General features: G+C 41.2%; 1 protein-coding gene across 7 annotated transcripts in view; it reads right to left on the bottom strand.

Annotated features, from left to right (window-relative positions):
- Nucleotides 1-21,973, bottom strand: part of Csnk1g1 (casein kinase 1 gamma 1) — a 129,278-nt gene that overhangs the window by 6,644 nt on the left and 100,661 nt on the right. For 3 of the 7 annotated variants that reach the window (XM_076925827.1, XM_076925825.1, XM_076925832.1), the window contains 3 exons: nt 16,091-16,201; nt 5,565-5,671; nt 2,623-2,646 (listed from right to left, as the gene is read on the bottom strand). In XM_076925827.1, coding sequence (XP_076781942.1) covers nt 2,623-2,646; nt 5,565-5,671; nt 16,091-16,201 — 242 coding nt within the window. The remainder of the gene's footprint in view (nt 1-2,622; nt 2,647-5,564; nt 5,672-16,090; nt 16,202-21,973) is intronic. The other 4 variants (XM_076925826.1, XM_076925829.1, XM_076925828.1 and 1 more) reach the window with 3 other exon arrangements.

Here is a 21,973-nt window from a genome sequence, read left to right as displayed (position 1 = left end):
ACATATCAAGTTTGACGCCAACCTGGGCTATATACAGAAGACCTTGTCTCAATAGACAGACAGATAGATTGTGTGTATATGTGTGTGTGACTGTCCCAACCAGACCTGTTTATCAATGACATTATTAAATGTCATTAGTTGGTGTGAACAAAAGTGTCATATATATCTGGAAAATGAATAAATTATTTTAAATAAAAACTTTTGCTGGGCAGTGGTGGTGCACAGAGAAACCCTGAAACCAACTTTTGATTGCTTAAAATAATCCCTAGTGAAAACAGAGGAAGAATTCAAGAAAAACATTTATTTATACACATGCATTAGAAATGAACAGTTGTTTTTAATTTTTTTATTTATTTTTTGTGTGTGGGTGTCTTGTCTACATGCGTGTCTATGCATGATGTGTGTGCCTGGTCAGAACAATGCATTCAACCCTTGGGACTGGAGTTATAGATGGTTGTGACTACCATGTGGGTGTTGAGAAGTGAAACTGCTTGCTCTGGAGGTGACCTTAGCCATCAAGCAATCTCTCTAGTCCCAGAAATTGGGACCTGAATCTGTCAACTTGAATGTTCAGAATTTAGTATTTAAGTAGACAAGTCAAATTTCATGAAGAATCAGTATTTCAACCATCTACCTGTTTTCTTTCAACTATGATTTTTAGTGGGTTTTCTAACCTAAAATTCATTTCTGTTTGTATTTGTGTGTGTGTGCTTGTGTGTGTGTGTGCGTGTGTGAGAGAGTGTGCAGGATCATAAGATGATTTTTGTGTTTTCAAATAAAAACACTTAAAATTAGATAATAAATAAATAAATAAAAGTTTGAAGTACTAGGCCAATTTCCAAATATCCAATGAATTCTTTTTTACTTCCTACAGGACAACTGAAGGAATTAGCATGTGCTTCTGCTGATTCAGAGTCAGCCATATTTTAGAGCCCTATACAGCTTCAGCTGGAGTGGAAGCTTTTAGTTCTACCAGTGAGAAAAGGAACCCCACAATCTATTCTTGAAGGCTTGGTTTCTGTGGTGACCACTAGCAAAGTGTCTAGACTGGAGGCCACGTCTACTGAGTAACTACACAGTTACTCAGAACACAAGACAGACAGATGACCAATCCCTTTGTGTCTTAGGTTTCATTCTAATTCCTCCTTTGAGTGACCAGAAAGTCTTAACAAGTTAGAGTCAAAACTGATCTACACCTCTACTCACACCCTTCCGGCAGGTCTCTGCCCTGAGCCATCGTGCTGGGTATCTCAGTGCTTCCCTTTAAGCTGACCCCTCGAGGTTTCTCTTCTTTACCACACTTTTTTTTTTTTTCCTCTGCTCTAAAATTGGTTCAAAGCCCTACTGTGTCTAGAAGTCTTCCTTAAGAACTCACAGTGACTCCTCACTCTCTCAGCCTTTTGTAGAAGCCTTTATCTTTTCCCATGTGTGTGACACCTAAGCCCTTTGGACAGGGCCTCTGCTTCACTTGCCCTGTCCTTCCCTGGCATCCCCAGTCTCTGATTTCTATGCACAAGATTGGATGAACATAGTAGAACCTAAAGTATTTGCAATTGGGATCATGCAACTGACACCTCACAGGAAAAAAAATAGACCATGACAACATTAGACTACACAGACACATGCATAGGCCCAATGTCCTCTTTGAAACTCTAACACTATCAATACTATTTCCCTAAAACCCAGCTCTTATCGTCAATAACATATCTGTTCTTAGGTAAACCCCTGTGAACAATTTGGCTTAGTTGGGGTTTAGAGACCAGGCCCCAACCCAGTCACTGAAAATAATTTTTCAAAATGAAGTAGTCAGAATCCAGCAGGCTATTACCACAGAATCGAGTATGATCTTATGTGTGTGGAAGGGTTACAAAAGTCACCAGCATGAATCCTGCAGGGATTTCCTTCCACATCCCTTATTTCCTACATTTATATTTAAAAAGCCTTTTCTGGAAGAAAAAACAGGGTTCCTATTCTGTCAGCCCTTGACCCACTGTCCTCCCACAAAAGAACAAAGGTATAAAGGAAACCAAACAAACAAACACCCCCAGAAACTTCCAATCAACAACAAAATGTACACCTTTCCCTCAAGCTGGTCTCCTTTTTTAGAGACTCTTAGAATAAATGAAGAAACTAACCAAAATCAACAAGAAACTCAACAGGAACTTAGGGATTCCTCCAGCCTATGTCCATGTTACAAAACAAGTGGCTAAAGGTGAAATTAATTACCTGATGATAACATTGTTTCATGGCTATAAAAACATCTAAAATCTTATCTTTCTAACCTTGGTCCCTCCTGATAGTTCTAGTCATAATGTGGGGACAAAAATTTGGAAAGAAGATCATTCAACTTAAAAAAAATGAGTTAAGTTTGGATATTGTGAGATACTGTTTTTGGTAAGAGGGTGCAGTGATAAATGAGGTGGGTTTGACAGAAAAGGAGGAAAGGACTGATCTCTGGGTTCAAGGCCTGCCCCGTCCCACCTTGTGACCTAGCTTCCCTAGTCTGGTGGCTAAGGGTAAGAAAGCATATGGATCCATTCAGTATTTCTAAGGCTCGGCCAATCCCAGGCTAGTCTAGTCTGGTCCACTCCCCTTTCGTGTGGACTGGAGAGAGGGACTCACCACAGGTTGAGCATTTTCAGGCAGCTACAGAGTATATAGAGAAAAACATAGGGAGAGAGAGAGTGAGAGGGGGAGGGAGAGAGGGGGAGGGAGAGAGGGAGAGGGAGAGGGAGAGGGAGAGGGAGAGGGAGAGGGAGAGAGAGAGAGAGAGAGAGAGAGAGAGAGAGAGAGAGGTATTAGTCCACAGGTGAGAGGGAAGTGACTCCCTGTGAGCCATGCACACATGCATATGTGTCTGTGTTTAGTTCCCCCAGCTGATGGAGCCACTTGGTCTTCACATTTAAGAAAGGGGCAGAAGCCTGACAGAAACATCAATGTGGGAGCTGGATCTCAGGGGAATGCAAAACAAAAAGAGCTGGTGGAAGCCTCAGGGGGGCTTTCCAGGGAGGCAGCAGGGGAAGGAGCAAAGGACTCTGGCTTGTGAACCACATGGTTCCCGTACCAGGTCTTCCACAATGCACAGCAACTTCCCTACTGCAAAACTAGCACTGAGGTGGTCTTAGAGGGAGGAAAAGTTTATGAGATACTTTTATCCTATTAGATGAGTTGATACACTGCTTGGGTATAACCACCAAAGAATGACCTAAATTCTAATTACACTAATTCTCAGGAGAAATAGGGCCCACAATTGTCAAGATACAGCAAAAGCATTGATTTAAAAAAAAAAAAATCAATCTAAAAATCATTTGCCCTCACTATTCCTTCAACCACATTTCAAAAAAGTGTCCTGTAGCTAGAAGAAAGGGGAAGTCAAGTGACTACTTTTTTTTTTTTACACGGATCAAAAGCCATCATCCTGTGTTTCTGTTCTGCCTTTACACAAAACAAGCTGGGAAAAGGAACTTAAAATCATAAGCTTGGAGGTAAAAATTTCATACTTTCCTTGCACTTGAGTTTAACTTCAATATAGGCAACGGCCCTCCTTATCCTATCAACGGGCTCCAGGAACAAATGGCACCATAGCCTTGTGCAGTGAGTGGTTCTTTGGGACACCTTAGGTCTCTCTAGCTTTGACTTTTCCATTAAATCAGCTAGTGAATATATGGCTACTGTGTCCCGACTCCATACATACCAACATACATATACCACAGACACATGGCTGAGCCCTGACACTTCCCTAGAAAAGGTGGATTGGCAGCTCAGGAAATCACTACCAGAACCAGTATACAAAACGCCCCAAGCACAGGGTCTGAGTGACATTTGGTCAAAGATAACTACTCTCTTTTAGTTTCCAGAAGGCCTAAGTATAGTGTGGTCCTGTCTGCTAAACGGGAAGAAATTGACCTCTCTAATATTCTAGTGTTTAGAATGTGACAACAGAACACAGAAGGTTGAGCTCTTTCTGTATGGGTGACTTCCATCTTTCACACTGGACAAAACACCACACTCACATACACAGTACATTACACATTTACCCAAAACGAAATGAAACAGTCCAAAGTAGAAATCGATTTAGGGCCCAATACTAAAGTTCATTTGAATTAGAGTCAGATCTTAATGTCTAAAAGGAACAGACACAAATCTGAGATTGGGGTGGGGTGGGGTGGGGTGGGAAGAGGCGTGGGCTCTCTTTCAAGATCAGAGCATGCAGAATGTGGTAGTTTCCAATCTTGGCTGCACATTAGAGCTCCCTGATCTTTTAAATATCTTCATTATCAGGCCAGGCATTAATAAATTAGCCTCAAATACCGGCCATGCAGAAGTTTCTGTATTTTCTAACATATTCTAGGTGATTCCAGAGTGCAGCCAAGGGCGAGCATCCAGAAAGTGGGAATATCATAAAATTTATGAAGAATGACAGAAAAAATTTAAAAGTACCATTAAAATCTCCAAAGCTCCTGAGAAGAAAGGACCATGTTTAATTACTAAAAATAGTCTCCTGCTGGCATTACCTTCCCAGCCAACCCTGTCTACAGGTATCAACAAGATAAAACTGAAGTCATTATTCGATTTTGTAACCTGCTAAGCAGGAAAAGACCTTTTAAAGGCCAAGTGAGCTCACCAAAGAGATGGGCAGGAATATACCAGGCAAAGTACATCTCGAAGAAAACCACAATTCGTGGTGACCCTGACTGATGCCCAGAGGTGCAAGATGTCCTCGTTTGTGCTAAAATATATTGCTTGCCCCAGAGAAAACATTTGGACACTGAATGTCCTCAGAGAGCTTCATAGAAAGGTCAGGATTGGCAGGAGATACTGACTCGTGTCTCTTCAGCTTTCCCGACCTGATAATATTTCTTGGTGTTTAAACTTGGATCTGAGTTTGGGACAGAGAAAAAATTCAAGTGGTAGAAATGCTTCATGTACAGCAGAGTCAGCATCACCTTCCAGCCCAGAATGTCAAGAGTTTAGGCACAGACCATGCAGAAAGCACCAAGGGGCTAGTGGGAGAGCACAGCAAGACACATGCATGCAAGAGAAGCAGAAGTGAGGAACTGCCTTGCTTCCTTGGAATTAGGGTTATTTCTTTGCTGTCCCAAGAATCTTGTATTTACAAGCACAAATGTTTTGCGTGATGTACTTAGTTTTGCTGAGCCCAGACTGAAAGACAGCAAAATGTCTGCCAAACCCTTTTATTCAGGACCATCCATCTGGAACGGTTACAGTTTAACATTTTTGTCTCTGTAACCATAGGGAGCAAGAAGCTCCAGGGCATCTAAGAAACTCATGGCTACTGTCTACTGTGGCTTTTACTGCATCGTTCTTTAGTTCACTGTGTCTTTTGCCTTCGACAGACTCAAAAAATGGAAATAGGAGCTAAAAAGGGCGGCAGCCACCTTAATGCACCATGCGAAAATAAAATGGTCAGAAGAAGAAACCATGGACATAAGCATGAAGAATCCAGATCATGCTGAGCAGCACACAGAGGAGTCAGATGTTTCCAGCCCATGAGGAGACAACCCTTTTAAAGACAAGACAACCCCTTTGAAAGATGAACATACTTAGCTTCCTCCACAACCTCCACTTCGGCATGAGCTGTGATCGGTGCGTTGGAGTGAGCTCCAGTGGGGTCATCAACATTCAGCTCTCCATTGGTTGAGCTAACCACCTGAAACAGAGACAGACTTCAATAAACAACATGGTCACATGAAGCGCCTGCTTCAACCAGAGAAGATTAAGAGAGGTTAGGCCTCAAAGTACTAGCCAGGTGGGGTGTAGCATGTGTGTTTACTTGGGTTAAGGGAACAATGTCCTGATTTAGAACGGGTTCCTAGACCTACATCATGTCAGAGCATTTAGCTCCATGACACAGTCACTGACAAGGACCTTCACACTGAACGCCTGCCTCGTGGCTAGCACTCTGCTCCTCTGTATGTATAGACTGATCCTTACAAACCTCTTACTTATCATGTCACAATCATTTCTGTGTGTTCGTGTGTGTGTGTTCGTGTGTGTGTGTGTTCGTGTGTGTTCATGTGTGTGTGTATTCGTGTGTGTGTTCGTGTGTGTATGTGTGTTCATGTGTGTGTGTTTGTGTGTATGTGTGTTCGTGTGTGTGTTCGTGTGTATGTTCGTGTGTGTGTGTTCGTGTGTGTATGTGTGTTCGTGTGTGTATGTGTGTTCGTGTATGTGTGTTCATGTGTGTGTGTTCGTGTGTGTGTTCGTGTGTGTGTGTTCGTGTTCGTGTGTGTGTGTTCGTGTTCGTGTGTGTGTGTTCGTGTGTGTTCTTTCTCCTTTACTTTGGTCCGGGTCTTTCACTGGGACATGCAGGTTGCTGATTAGGCTACACTGGCCTGTGAAACCCAGAGATTCCTGAGCCTGCGCTTTCCCAGCACTGGGATTACAAGGGAAGCTACCGCTAGGAGTCTTGGGGATAATGAAACAAACGACCAAAAAAAAAAAAAACAACCCCACCGAACACCACCAACAGAACATAAGGCACAGGTTCCAGGCTCCAGCTGAGGCCCCCATGCTGGCAGCTTCATCAGCTGACCTACCTCCCTGGCTCAATCACTTACACCAAAGCCAGTCCTACTGATGTGTAAGTAAGTGTGAAGGGGCAGTGTCAAGTGCCACCGTGTGCATGTGGAGCTTGGAGGACAGCCTGGGGGAGGTGGCTCTCGCCTGCTACTATGTGTTCCCTGGCAGCTGAACTCAGGACCTCAGGCTGGGTGAGCCGTCACTTACCGACGGTGCCATCGTGCTGCCCCTCAGCACTAGTTACTCTCTTTTAATGGATGAGAACTCTACAAAGTGACTTAACCAAGGGTTAAGTCAGGGTCTGTATGCATGTACAGCTTCTGTCTGTCTGTCCACAGATTCTTTCATTTTTCAAAACTGTGCATAGCTCTGTATGAAAAAAGTGTGCAGCTAACGTCTAAAGATTAACTCATTCTGCCTTCTGGATCATGGTGGGTAAATTCTACTACTCTGTTTGTTTTAATATATAATTATATAGTTTAGGTAATAATGGCTTTAAAATATTCTGAAAAGGAAACCAAGAGTGGGCACTAGAAACCATAAATAATCACACTTTCTTTGAGAAATTTCTTCAAAGATTTCAGCACTGGTTTGAAGTTACTCAAACAAGACTGCTACACCCTCTCTGGTGAGAGGGGGGACGGTAAGGACAAACTTCCCTTGGAAAACAAGTCTTATTTCAATGGCCTTTATTTCAGGTTCACTGTCATCCCACTGCTCACTGATGGTCCCCAAACTGTCAATGAAGGCTCTCTCCCACTCCTGTCATCTGGTTAGTGTGGACCCGATCAGGCTTGTCTTGTTGTGCAGCTGCTTCTGCCACCTGCTTTCATTTTCAGCACATGATCCCTGCTTATGTGGGTGCTGGAGAGTAGGAAAAGGGACCCAGCGCAAACCAGTCTGCTGTTAAAGATCTTGGCTGAAACATGGGAGAGAACCACAAAACAGGGTAAATGGTCCAGACAGCTTATGCTACTGGGTAAATAACTTCATCTATTTGAGATGTTCTTACAGACCGATGTGAGGCTTATAAAGTGATGACCGGGACAGAACTGGGTATGATACCTTTATACAATACTGGAGGAAGTAAAAAAACAAAATAGGAAGTAAGAACCATGTTCTAAAATCTGACAGCCATGAGGTTGGACTCTAACTATGGATGCCCAGGAAAGATCTTTGACCTTTCTATACCTCAGTTTTCTAACTTGTAGAATGGGGTAACAGTAATGCCCATCCTATTGGGCTAACCATGCAAGATAAGCACAGTGTATTCAGCCCAGAGCCACGCATACTAATGGCTCAAAAATGCTCACCTGATACTCTTATTTGCCTCAAGCCAGAGGTTTGTTTGTTTTTTTTTTTTTTTTCTAGCAGCTAATCTTCCAAGATTTCCTAAATTAACCTAAAAAGGAAAGTGGAAGGAAATGTCCACTACTTTGGGGACAGACTAAGAGAATCTACCTACTATTTTTGAGACAAGAATCTTATGCTGTCGACCTGGCATGGTACCCACTATATATGTATCCTAACCTATATAAACTTATAGTACTATATAAATTTCTCACACTGCTCCTGACTCAGTATCCATAGAGGTAGGTTATGACAGGTCTGGAACATCATGCCCAACTTTTCTCTAGTTAGTAAGACATGATGGAGAAAATCACAATAATAAAATATGGTAATGGGGAAAGGAGGAGCCTACATTAAACCTGGACTTACCTGAGGAAGACTCAATTTTCTGCTAGTGATCAAATTTAGTATCTCTGATTAGTGGACAGCCTAACCTTATGGATAGTATACAACACAGTATTTTCCTCTCTCTGAAAACAGGTTTCTTCTGAATCTAGTCACAATTTCAAAAATTGGACAAACCCAGAATTGTATAAGACAGCTGACTTGGACTTTTCAAAAAGAACCATATTAAAAAGACCTTAAAAAATCCCTGGGGACTGATACTGATTTAGAGGGATTAAAGGGATGGAGAGATGACTCAGTAGTATTTGCAGAGGATTTAGGTTCAGTTCCTGGTGTCTATAATGAGGACACATGCATCCATAACTCCAGTTCCAGGGCATTTGACGTCTTCTAACCTTGAGAGCACCAGGCACACATGTGGTGCCCTTACATTCATGCAGAGGAACAAGGAGACTAAGGAGTTATGCAGGGTGGGAAACACCTAATATTACTAGGACTCAGGAGGCTAAAACAGGAGGATTGATATGAGTTGGAGGCTAGCTTGGGTTAAACAGTGAGATGTGGGTTAGCCTAGGCTACAGAGTAAGATCGACAAAACAACCAAAATAAACAAACAAAACAGGGAAAGATGAAAGGATTGAAAGAGATGGACGAGGTAAACAACCAATGGAGTGCAGGACTCTTGGTTAGATTCTGAATACTATAAAATTTTAAGGACAACCAGAATTTGGGTTGTTAGGTATTGTCAGATTATTTTCTTGGAGAAAACAAAGTTGTCACTGCTTACATGAAAGCATATCTTTGTTCTGAGAAGCTGTAGGTGGAAGTGTATGGAGCTAAAATATACTGTCCTAACTTTCAAAAGGCCTGAAAAGCAAATACGTACACAGGCAGACATACACACACATGCAAGCACAGAAAACTACAGTAAATGCGGCAGAACCGTAACAAATTGTTAATCTACGTTAAGGGTATTCCCAACTTTTCTGTAGACTTGAAAATTTCAAAATAGAAGTTAGAGGAAGCCCAGCACATAAGAAAGGCAGAGAAGGTTAACTTGATTGAGAACCTCATTCTGTAGATTGCTTCAGTTCTCCTACAATTCCTGTGGACATATGTTCTATCATAAACTACTGTTAACATTGGTAACTGGCTCACACTATGAAAGCAGTCATCTTAAAATATTTCCTTGTAGGGGCTGGAGAGATGGCTGAGCAGTAAGAGCACTAACTGCTCTTCCAGAGGCCTGGATTTATTTTGCTGTAACCATATTACCTTTAGTCACAACATTGTTTTTTAGGCTATACAAAACCAGGTAAGACTATCTATGAGGAAAACCAAGAAAATGTACTATTCATATATATATGAATGAATATATAAACACATATTCAATATATATGTATACATATAGACATATATTCATACACACACACACATACACACATACACACATACTATTGCTAATATCCCTTGTAGAAATCTCACAAAATTGAATAATAATACCTAGTTTTCAAAATATCACTGAGGGGGCTGGAGAGATGTCCCATTGCTTAGGAGCCCTGACTGCTCTTCCAGAGGTTCTGAGTTCAGTTCCCAGCAACCACATGGTGGCTCACAACCATCTGTTATGGATCTGATATCCTCTTTTGGTGTGTCTGAAGACAGTTACAGTGTACTCAAAAAGAAAATGAAATAAATCTTTAAAAAGTCACTGAGGAAAGATATTAGGTACTAAAGTGATTGATGCTTCAGCTGCTCTTTTTTAAAACTGATTTGATGTATAACGGTGTTCTACATGCTTGTATATGATGTTTTAGATGCTCTGCAACTGGAGATGGAGACAGTTCTGAGTTGCCATGTGGGTTCTGATGATTGAACCTGGGTTGTCTGAGCCACTGCTCTTAACCACTGAGCCAACTCTCCACCAGCCTCGGCTGTTCTTTTTTTTTTTTTTTTTTTTTATTTTGGTTTCTCGAGACAGGGTTTCTCTGTGTAGTCCTGGCTGTCCTGGAACTCACTCTGTAGACCAGGCTGGCCTCCAACTCAGAAATCCACCTGCCTCTGCCTCCCAAGTGCTGGGATTAAAGGCGTGCGCCACCACCGCCCGGCTTCGGCTGTTAATTCTCAAGTCACGCTGCCCTTATTTGGTTATAGAGATGTCTAAAACTTGCCAATATACTTTAATTTGAACAACTTCAAAGTAATCTTTTGGAAGAACACTTTTGTGTTTTGTCTTCTGGAACTTAGGCCTGTACAAGCAGAAGATCTGTGGAAATATTAGAAAGATGAAAACTATGGTGTTCTGCTCACTAAATTGGTTGGAACCAGAATGTTCAAACTTAAATAAGACAAATGCTCTTCATCTTGGCAATTTGCCCTCAGAGAGAGATGATGTCACAGAGTATACAGGTTACATACAACATGACTTCACCAGACACCTCTGCAGAGTGAAATAATGCAGACATCAGTAGTGCACCTCAGCAATGCCAGTGCTCAAGGCTGAGGTCAGATGACTGCAACCTGAAGGCTAGTGTGGAAAACACAGAGAGATCCTGCATTAGGGAAAAAAAAGAAAACCAAAGCAGGCATAGTGGTCAATGCCTTTAATCTTAGCACTCAGGAGGCAGGTGTGGTGGACAAGCAGATCTCTGTGTGTTCCAGGACAATCTGGTCTACACAGTGAGATCACGACAGCCAGAACTATAGTGAGATCCTGTCTGCTAAACAGAAAACAAGAAAGCCAACAAAAAAAAAAACAAAGAAAACACATGGACATCTGTTGTACTAGAAAGCATATGCTTGGCCAAGTGTGGTAGCATATGTCTGTAATTGCATTATGCAAGATGTGGATGTGGGAAAATTAGGGGGTCAAAGATAGTCTTGGCTTCATAATAAGTACAAGGCCAGACAGGACTATATTCACTTCTGTCTCAAAAACCCGAAGTTTGTCTGGAGAGAGAGTGCAGCAGTTAAGAGCACTTGCTGCTCCTCCTAAGGACCTGATTTCAGTCCTGAGCGCCCACCCATGTCTAGTAGCTCAAAGCTGCATTTAATTCGAGGGGATCTTGAGCCCTTTTCTGTCCTCTCTGGGCACACTAATATGTGATATATATACATATAGACACACAATTTCTAAAACATAATTGTAAACAAGTTAAAAAAACAATTTTATATACTAACTTAATTACTATATCAAATGATTAATTATGTCCAAAGTCTAATTTGCTCATTCATTCATTATTTATTGCAGTACCTGTGACTGAACCCAAAATTATTAACATGCTAGACAAGCAGAATACACTGAGCTAGGTCTGCCACCTACTTAAATATTATGACATATCACAGTATCCTAGATTTTCATCATTTTGATGATATAGCTCCCCAAACTCATGACTCTAGGTTTCTGTACTGGCAACAGGTGTCACCCAAGGCATCGATAACTTTTCATTATACTGGTGAGTCTCTTTTCTTTGTTGGGTTGGATGTCTTGATCCCTAAGTCCAATATATGCTTCTTTCTTATTTTCACACATATTGATAACATACATCCTGTGTGGATTCATACGAAAAGGTTTATAAAGCATAGAAATTTTAAGTTGGTTAAAACAAAACAACAAACTAGGGTCATGGCAACAGTCTTTAAAAGTCCACACTCACCGGGCGGTGGTGGCGCACGCCTTTAATCCCAGCACTTGGGAGGCAGAGACAGGTGAGACAGGTGGATTTCTGAGTTCGAGGCCAGCCTGGTCTACAGAGTGAGTTCCAGGACAGCCAGGGCTACACAGAGAAACCCTGTCTCGAAAAACCAAAAAAAAAAAAAATTCCACACTCGTCTTCTCAGTGGCCTTACTTTCCTTCTAAGTACTTTCTCTCTTAAAAACATATGTTATGTGTGTACTTTCTATGAGGGTAAGACTCTGCAAATATGTGGAAGTTTGGAGACAATTTTTAGGAGTCAGTTCTCTCTTTCTGAGAACAAGTCATCAAACCTTGGTGGTCCCTTTAACTGTTGAGCTATCTTGCTGTCTCCAAGAATACTGAGTTTCAAAAACTATCTTTTTGCTATTCACATATGACTGGTAGTTTGGCTGAGTAAAGAATTCTAGGTTGGAAATCATTCCTCAGATTTTTGGAGATAGTTTTCACTAATTTCTGGCTTCTACTCTTATTTAGAAATCTAAACCCACAAGATTAATTCCTGATTCTTTCTTTGTGACTTTCTGGAAGCTTGAAGCTTTTGTTTTTGTCGTTAGTGTTCTAGTCTCACGAGAATAAACCATGGTGTGGTTCTATCATCCATTAACAAGATCTGGAATGTTCCTCGGCTTTTCTTCAAATTTTTTTTGTATATTTCTTTTTTGCTCTAGTTTTATTTTTAAAGATGTATTTATTTATTTTATGAATGTGAGAAAACTGTAGCTGTCTTCAGACAACATCAGAAGAGGTCATCAGATCCCATTACAGATGGTTGTGAGCCACCATGTGGTTGCTGGGAATTGAACTCAGGTCCTCTAGAAGAGCAGTCAGTGCTCTTAACCACTGAGCCATCTCTCCAGCCCCCATACTTTCTTAATTTTATATTCCAATCTGACTGGATTTTAAATTGTATTGTTTTAATCAATCTCTCCTCCTCTTCCTTCGTCTCTCTGGTTTTTCAAGACATGGTTTTACCCCTGGCTGTCCTGGATCTTGCTCTATAAGCCAGGCTGGCCTTGAACTCACAGAGACCACAGGCTGCTGTCTCCTAATGCTGGGATTAAAGGTGTGACCCAACCCCTCAATTTGTCTTAATTTCTAAGAGCTCTGTTTCCAAAATTTTTATTTTATTTATGGATATGGGTACTTCATCTGCATATACATCTGTGGACTAAGTATGTTCTGTTTCAGAAGAGGTCATTAGATCCTCTTGAACTGGAGATACAAACAGTCGTGGGCTGTCACGTTGGCGATGGGATTTGAACCTAGGTCCTCCAGAGTAGCAGGAAGTGTTCCTAACTACCAAGTCACTTCTCCAGCTCTGATCTCTTTTTCTTTAAAATATTGCCCCCTCCCCCAGACAGGGTTTCTCTGTGTAGCCCTGGCTGTCCTGGAACTCACTCTGTAGACCAGGCTGGCCTCAAACTCAGAAATCCACCTGCTCTGCCTTCAAGTGCTGGAATTGAAGACGTGAGCCACCACTGCCCGGCAGAGACTGTTCTTCTGCTGTAGTTTGCTTTTGGTTCCTTTCTAATTAAAGTTTTCTTCAGGTGCCTGATAACACTTGATTATCTGTTCCTATCAGAAGTAGTGGATGCAGAAGCCTCCATCCATCCTTGAGGATTAATAGACAATGTGGTGTGGGAAGAGACACTGCTTTCAGTGTTGTAGGCAACAGTCAATTGCCCGTGCTCCTGTAAGTAGTTGTAATTAAATTCACTGGTGTACACGCGCGCGAGCACGCGTGTGCACACACACACACACACACTGAAGAGTAAGAGCACTAGAGTAATTGTTAATAAGGGGTCTGCAGAGTAAGAGAAATACAGAGGGTTATGGGTGGTGAATCATTATATAACATATAAAAATATCACAATAAAGCCAATTCTATGTAATTTATACTAATAAAAACATCTTACAAAAATGTATGTTTTTAAATATTTATGTGTATCTGTCCAGTACTGGTATGCCAGTTAATTTTTTGTCAACTTGACACAAGCAAGGAGTGATCTGGCAAGAGAGCCTCAACTTGACTGACTGCTGTGGGAAGGCCCAGGTCACGGTGGGCAGGTCATCCTGGGTTGTACAAAAAAAGCACACTGAGCAAGCCAGACAGTACACGATGTTTGTTCATGGTCTCTCTCTGCTTTATAGTTCCTGCCTCCCTCAGAGACTAAGATGAAAGAGAAATAAACCCTTTTCTCTCCCCAAGTTTCAGGTCATGGTGTTTATCAAAGAAAACAAACTAGGACAGTGGGTCAGTTTCTTTTGTATTATTTGTATGTCTGGGCATCACGTGTGCACCTCGTGCCTATGGAAGCAGAAGAGGGTGTTAGATCCTAAAACTGGAGTTACAGATGGTTCTGAGTTGTCATGTGGGTGCTGGGAACCAAATCTGGGTTCTTTGCAAAGGCAACAAGCACTGCTGACTGCTGAGCGTCTCTCCAGCTCTGCCACTGAGTTTTTTATTTCAGTATTGGCCACTCAGCATTTCTGGTGTGAAGTATCATAGCTAAACAATACGCCAGCCACCTGTTTGTCACAGAATGTCATGTCTTCAATTATCAAGACTGTCTCAGGTCCTGGCTGATGCTGCCCCTGAAACAAGGTGAGACTTGTTGGGGAGGGTAGGAAGGTAGGTGTGGGAGCAAATACAGAATCAGATGGGATGGACTGACCCCCACTTCCCCTCTCCAAATAGAGATTTGGTCTCTGGTGAAGAAACAACATGCAGGATCTCTGCCTTCTTAGACTTTCAACTATTTTTTGTTGTTGCTGTTTGCTTATTTATTTTTATTTTATGTGCATTGGTGTTTACCTACATGTAGGTCTTCATGAGGGCATCAGATCCTCTGGAACTAGAGCTACACACAGTTGTGAGCTTCCTACCATGTGGGTGCTGGGAATTGAACCTGGGTCCTCTGGAAGAGCAGCCGGCGCTCTTAACCACTGAGCCATCTCTCCAGCCCTCAACCAATCTTTTTTAGCATATGCCCTGCTTGTTTTACTCCTCAACTTAAAAGCCAATTCTTGAGGCTTTTGAGGAATGCCAGGGTGAATAGACTGTTTCAATTTTTAAAATTTGATTAATTATTATTTAATCTGCTTTTCAACTTCCAATGTTTTGTTGCCATTACCGTTTTCTTCACCTTTCTATGGACTTGTACCTCTAAACAATTATTTTATCTTTTTATTTTTTTGAGACAAGGTCTCTCTATGTAGTCTTGGCTGGCTTGTTACACAATGTTCAGACCAGGCTGGACTCGATCCTGCCTGTGCCATCACACTCCTTTACCACTGCTTCAGGAAGAGATAAAAGCAAATCTGTGTCAATTCATTATTCTACATTCATGTTTCTATGAAGTACTCTATAGGGCTAAATGTGTGTTCACTTCCTATGAATAAAGAGACTATCAGTGAGTCCTTTCTTATAAAAGCATATTCTAGAAGATCAGGCCTATTAAGGTTTATTCACATGAAGGAAGTTTATTTCTATGGTTCTACTAGTAGGTCATCAGCATGAGAAAAATATTCAGCTGTATTTTTTTTTCTGGTTATGACTTTAAAAGTTATATATAAGAAAACTGATGAGACCGAAGATGTTCCTGGTACTACAAAGAGAAGAAAAATTCAGGCTAGCCTAAATAAAAACAGAAACAATTTCCAAGACCAAATTTATTCCAGAGAGAAAAAAGGAAACAGTTCAACTTCTTGGGTATCCACTCGGGAAATCCCTGCAATCAATATTGGCAGGCTATTAGGTGCTAAATAATCTATCACCATCAGCTGAGCTACACATGCAGACCTCTAGTACTAGAAGGCTCCACTTTCAAGTTTCTGGACTTCACAACTTAGATACTGACACACTTTTACCTTGATGCTATTCTGCAGATCATGAGTAGACCAAGATTGTAGGGCAGGTTAATCAATGCAGAAATCACATAGATGCTCTTAAGTCAATGACAAAAAAAGTAGCAGTTATCCCCCAAAATGGTTTTTACCAAGGTCTACATAGAGAGAAAATCAGCACTGAGATAATCAGTTAAACAGAAGCAACTCACCCCCGCTGTAAGCATTCATTTGAATGGAGCCCAAACTGCAAGAGCAAGCCAACGTTCTACTAGCCAGGCTAAGAAGACCAGGAAGACAGTAGGTACCTGTACTGAACCCCCATGGCGGTCTGCGGCCAAGTGAGACGTCAGGTATGAGGTATTGGTCTGCCGGCTGGGCTGGATTTCCCACTCTCCTCTGCGCTCTGATGATGCAGTCTGCTTAGGCATTAGGAAGCATGACAGCAAGATATGGAAGGAAAGGTAAAGCAACAGAAAACAACAACAAAATCCAGTACATTAATGTTCCTTCGGGGTTTCTGTATGGAAGTTGACATTAACAACTGCTGCAAAGCACTGAGAAATAGTTCTGTGACAGCATTCATTTCCACTAATGAACCAACACATCAGCTGAAAGAAAACCTGTACTGACCAAGAGTAGAGAGGGAGCCAACCAAAAGCTGGGAGTCACCTTTCAGCTTCCACATTAATGTGATTTTAGCAGCCACTAAGCAGGTCAGATTCCAAAAGTTAAAAGATACTGAGCAAACAGTCATAATCTCATTGATTAAATAACTAAGCAGATAAAAGTCTTCCCATGAGGAACCAAGAAAGTGTCACTTCCTTAAATGGGCAGGTAGCTTACTACTCTCAAGTTTAATGTCCATAAGACTTACTTTTTCTTCTTTCGACATCCCTCCTCCTCCTCCATTTTTTGAGACCAGGGTCTGTCTTATTCTGGTAACCCTGATTGGTATGAAATTCATACCAATTCTTCAAGTGTTGAGATTATAGGCATGAAACACCATATCTAACTAACAAGAGATTTACTAAGATGAATAGTGGCTGGAATATGCTTTCATATCTAAATGAATGGGCAAAAGTAGTTTTAAGTTTTAAAAATATTTTACTTACTAAAAGTGTTTGTAGATTTGTTTATTTTTTTATTATTTATTTACTTATTTATTTATTTATTTATTTATTTATTTTGGTTTTTTGAGACAGGGTTTCTCTGTGTAGCCCTGGCTGTCCTGGAACTCACTCTGTAGACCAGGCTGGCCTCGAACTCAGCAATCCGCCTGCCTCTGCCTCCCAAGTGCTGGGATTAAAGGCGTGCACCACCACCGCCCGGCGAAGATTTGTTTTATATGTATGAGTGTTTTGCCTACATGTGTGTATGTGTACCATGTGCCTATGAAGATCAGAAGGTGGTAGACATGCTGGAACTGGAGTTACAAATGGTTGGGAGTCACCATGTGGATCCTGGAAACTGAATCTAGGACTTTTGGCAGAGCAGCCAGTGATGTTCACCACTGAAGCCCCTCTTTAGCCCCCAAAATATCTTTTTAAAGAAGACTCACATGCTAGGAACAAGTAAGCAAACATAAAGCTTCTGATTCCTGGAGCCTATAGTATTTAATTTGGAATTAGAAACAATTTACTAATTTACTTTCATTTTAGAAAGCAAAAGGCAGATATTTATTCAGCAAAAATAGGATCTCAAAAAAGTTAAAACTCTTCATACTGTTTATATTTTTGCTGCCATTCAGGCTGTCCTCATGTCTTCTTTACCTGTTTGTTGTTTAAGGTCTCATACTAGTCTGCCCTCACTTATGTGTGACTTTTTGTTCTGTAGTCTGTATTAGGTACCTTCTGCCCTGAGCCAGATGGCTGAGGAGGTACTGCCATCAGGTCTCACAGCTGGACAACAGTCCTAAAGCTTTAAAAGGTGAAAAATGAGCAGTTTGAGAGGAAGTAATGAAGAGTCAGTAATTAAAGTTTTGATAGCTGCTAATATCTGTAACAGCAGGGGTTGGGATAGAGCATTGCTCCTCTACATGGACACTAGGTAAGGAACTTATCTCAGAAATGCTGGTGACTATAAATGTGTATTCTACAGCTTAAGGCTCCATACGATTTCCCTCTAAGGATTTCACTGATAAGAACTGTTTAAAGTTCATTGATAAGTGACTTAACAGACATTTCCTATAAAGCTACAATTTACTTGTCATTATTAACAGACTGTTAGGTCACATAGATAATGGCAGTACTGTAAAAGATTCTTGTCAGATTTGCTGTTATTTCCTTTGGGGGATGAGGAGGCTCAATAAGAAGGTAGCTGTAGTGACTTGCTTGCTATGTAATTTCTACAAGTGGGGTTTGGGTTTCATGTTAACAGCACCACAAGAGAGTTGAAACTATTATAAATATTCCTTCCCTGCGGGGTTTTGTTAAGTTGCTTAGGTTGATCTTGAACTGGCATACCATCACCCCACCAGTGACCTGTGTGGCTGGGATTAGAGAATGCACTGCGTTGATGTTTCCCTTCCAATAATTTCTGTTGATAGATATTCAAATGGTAAGTTTTCCAAAATAAGACTGCAGTAAATAACAAATTATACCATGTTATAAACCCAGTGACATTATCAGATGGCTAGACAATTGATTCAATGTTTTTCTAACATTAGAAGATATACAACTAATTTAATAAAGTTTAAATAGACTATTCAACTTCTTAAGCTATTATGTAGAATTAGGTCTCATTATGTAACTCCAGGTTGGCCTCAAACTCATGATGCCCCTGCTTCAGGTGTGTGCCACAACAGTGTTCAGCTTCCCAAGATTTAAATACTTAAAATATCTGAAGGGGATTGGAGAGATGGCTCAGCAGTTAGAGCACTTGCTGCTCCTCCAGAGGTCCCAAGGGTTCAGCACTCACATTGGACAGCTCACAATTGCCTGTCACTCCAATTCAGGGGGAACTAATGCTCTTGTCTCCTGCATCTGCACATACATGATGTGTGTGTATTGTGTATGTGTGTGCATATACATATTTTATATATTACCCAAGCTCACGCACGCATACATGCATACATACATACACACATATAAAGTAAGTACATCTTTGAAAGTGCAGTATGAAAGAAGAGAAACTAGTTGAGAAGAGGAAAGGATCAGCGGGAGAGCAGAGGGAGGGAGAGGGTGATGAGTGATAAATGTGAACAAAACACATTATATTAACACATAAAAAGTCACAATGAAACCAATCATCATGCATAACTAATACATGCCAATAAAACATTTAAAAAGTCCATTTACTGGCCAGTTAGCATTCTTTAGGGTTTTATGATATATACACAAAACATTACTTCTCCCATAAATTATGGTTTTATTCTGCTTGTTTTGTTAGGTGTGTGCATGTGTAAACATTTATGTACACATATACATGTGGCCAGAGGTCAACCTTGGTGTTGTTCCCCAGTGGCCATCCACTTTATTTATTTATTTATTTATTTATTTATTTATTTATTTACTTGAGAAGGTCTCTCAGTGGCCTCCCTCCCCGTCTGTGTGTCTCTCTCTCTCTCTCTCTCTCTCTCTCTCTCTCTCTCTCTCTCTCTCTCTCTCTTTCTTTCTTTCCTATATTTATTAATGGGAGAAGGTCTCTCAGTGGCCTGGAACTCATCATGTAGGAGAGGCTGGCTGCTTAGTGAGCCCCAGGGAACTGCTTGTCTTAGTCTCCACACTTCTGGGATTACAGGTGTGTGCCTGCTACCATGCCCAGGTTTTCTGTTTTGTTTTGTTTTAAGGAACCCGACTTGGGTCCTCTGGAAGTGCAGCAAGTACTCCTAATTACTGGGTCATCTTTCCTCATTAACAGTCTTCTGCTTTTTCCCACATAGGCTCTGTATGCTCTTCACATGTGTCCTGGGGATACTACTCAGGTTCTCGTACTTGCAGGGCAAACACTTTACCAACTGAGCTATAACTCCTCTCCATAAAAGTTGTTTTTGCATTTGTTTTAAATCACATAAAAATGAAAAGGAAAAAAACAGGGCTTGCACTAAGAATGTAGCTCACTAGTAGCAAACTTGTCTAAGGTCCTCAGGTTGATCTCTAGAACAAAGAGTAAATAAAAAAATAATGTAAACAGAATAGAAAGTAGAGGGTGGAAATGGACACTTATACTCACATGTATGTGGATGACTGAACACAAGACTGTGAATGGCCTGAACAGGTGCTCTACATCTAATCCAGATGTACAGGTCAGGGTTGAAATGTTTTGTGTTTATGGTGCTTGTGTTTATATGAGCACAGGTACATGTATGTGTACTAGTGGATGCAGGAGGACGATCTTTGAGGGCATGGCCTCAGGAGTCAGCTGTCTTGCTTTTTGAGACATGTCTCTCACTGGGACCTGATGGTTTCCACCAGCTGGCTGATCAGTGAGCACGAAGGACCCTCGGCTCTACCTGTCCTGCCTGCCTGAGATTATAAATGCCACTAACAGCTCAGCATCACAAAACATGTCCTTGCATTTGTACTTCAGCGTTTGAGCTATCTCGCTATCTCTCCTTCAAACATCTACCGCCTTCTCATTGGTCTTAGTATCAACGGCCAAGTTAAAAAAAAAAAAAAAAAGGTTTAAATTGAATTTCCTCATCATCAGCCTCCTGTTTTACAGCCCACTAACCTGCCCAAGTTAATCCCAGCATTTTGGAGACTTCCTACTTTTGTAGCCTCAATCCCTGGGGCTTCTTTATTAGATACACAACATTGTCGGTCATGCTCTTTCTGCTTACACTATCTTGTTCATCTCTACTTCTTCCAAGAACATTCCGATTGCAGCTTTTCCCCTCCCTGTGAAACAATGTCATGCTAGAAGAAATGTTTCCTTCTGATTCCCAATGAGACTGCGCATGGTGGACCATGTCTTTAATCCCAGCGCTCAGCAGATCTCTGTGTGTTTAAGTCGGGTCTTGTCTACACAGACCGTGTCACAAACAAACAAACAAACAAAAAACCCAAACAAACCAATCCCAAGAGGTCTTACTTTTTATTTCTTCTCTACTGTGCCTTGAGTTACAGGTACCTGGTTACATGGCTTATCTATTTGTCAGATCTTTGGAAACAAGAGCTCTCTGCTTATCCCTGAGGCCATTAGGTCTGCCAGCCAGTGCTGCCCCTGACAAGCCACAGCATGAAACATGAACATGAAAGTGGGAACAAATAAGGAGACTGACTACTGAAGGGAGGAACAGGACAGGGCAATGGCGGCAGGAGACAAAATTGTCCCATTTTCTCTCACAAGGACAATCTTAAGTTTAAAAACAGTGGGTATTTGTGTGAAAACAGAAACTGGAAGAGAAGAGGAGGAAAAGTGGGTGACAGGGGCAGCTGAACAAAGCACAACCAAGCGCATGTACAGACCTGTCTTAATGAAAGTCATTATGTCATACACTAATTTAAACCATTACTAAAAAATGGGCAAAGATACAATAACTATGGTTTCACTTTTATCTCTTTTCTCTTTCTATACATTCTTCTTTTTATTTTTTCTCCCTTGGTTTTTTGAGACAGAGTTTCTCTGTGTAGCCCTGGCTGTCTTGGAACTCACTCTGTAGACCAGGCCGGCCGTGGACGCAGAGATCTGCCTTCAAAGCACCGTGCCTAAAGGCATGCAGCCACTACCCCATGGCTCTCTATACATTTTGTTTATTATAAAACTGAAACCTCATTATAGACTGTTTCAGAAAACATCACTCAGAATTCCCAACACTACTTCTGTTACTATTTTGTACCACTGCTTCTCATTGATTTTCTCACTTTCCCTTCCTCGGGGAGGAAAGTGTGAAGACTTACTTATTTACTTATTTATTTTGGCTTTTTGAGACAAGACTACTGCTATATAGTCTACACTGGTCTCTACTTGTAGCAATCTTAATTTAAAAGTACTGTGTTTAAAAACACGTCCCGTCATATTGGGCTCTAAACACCTTTTTTTGGTGGCTGTGCCAGACCCTGAACCATGGCCTTGTACATACCAGGAAAACACTCTCTACACCTGATGCCTTTAAGGCATCTTAATACAATTTCCAAATCAACCTGGGTATCTGTGCACAGGTTGCATTTTATACCAGGTCAGCTTAAAAGACAATCCCCATCCTTCTTATCAGTAAACAAAAGTACAAATGGCACAAGCTCCAACTG

The sequence above is a fragment of the Arvicanthis niloticus genome, chromosome 26 (genome assembly GCF_011762505.2).
Source record: "Arvicanthis niloticus isolate mArvNil1 chromosome 26, mArvNil1.pat.X, whole genome shotgun sequence".
Classification (NCBI taxonomy): Eukaryota; Metazoa; Chordata; class Mammalia; order Rodentia; family Muridae; genus Arvicanthis; species Arvicanthis niloticus.
This window is presented reverse-complemented; position numbering and strand designations above follow the sequence as displayed.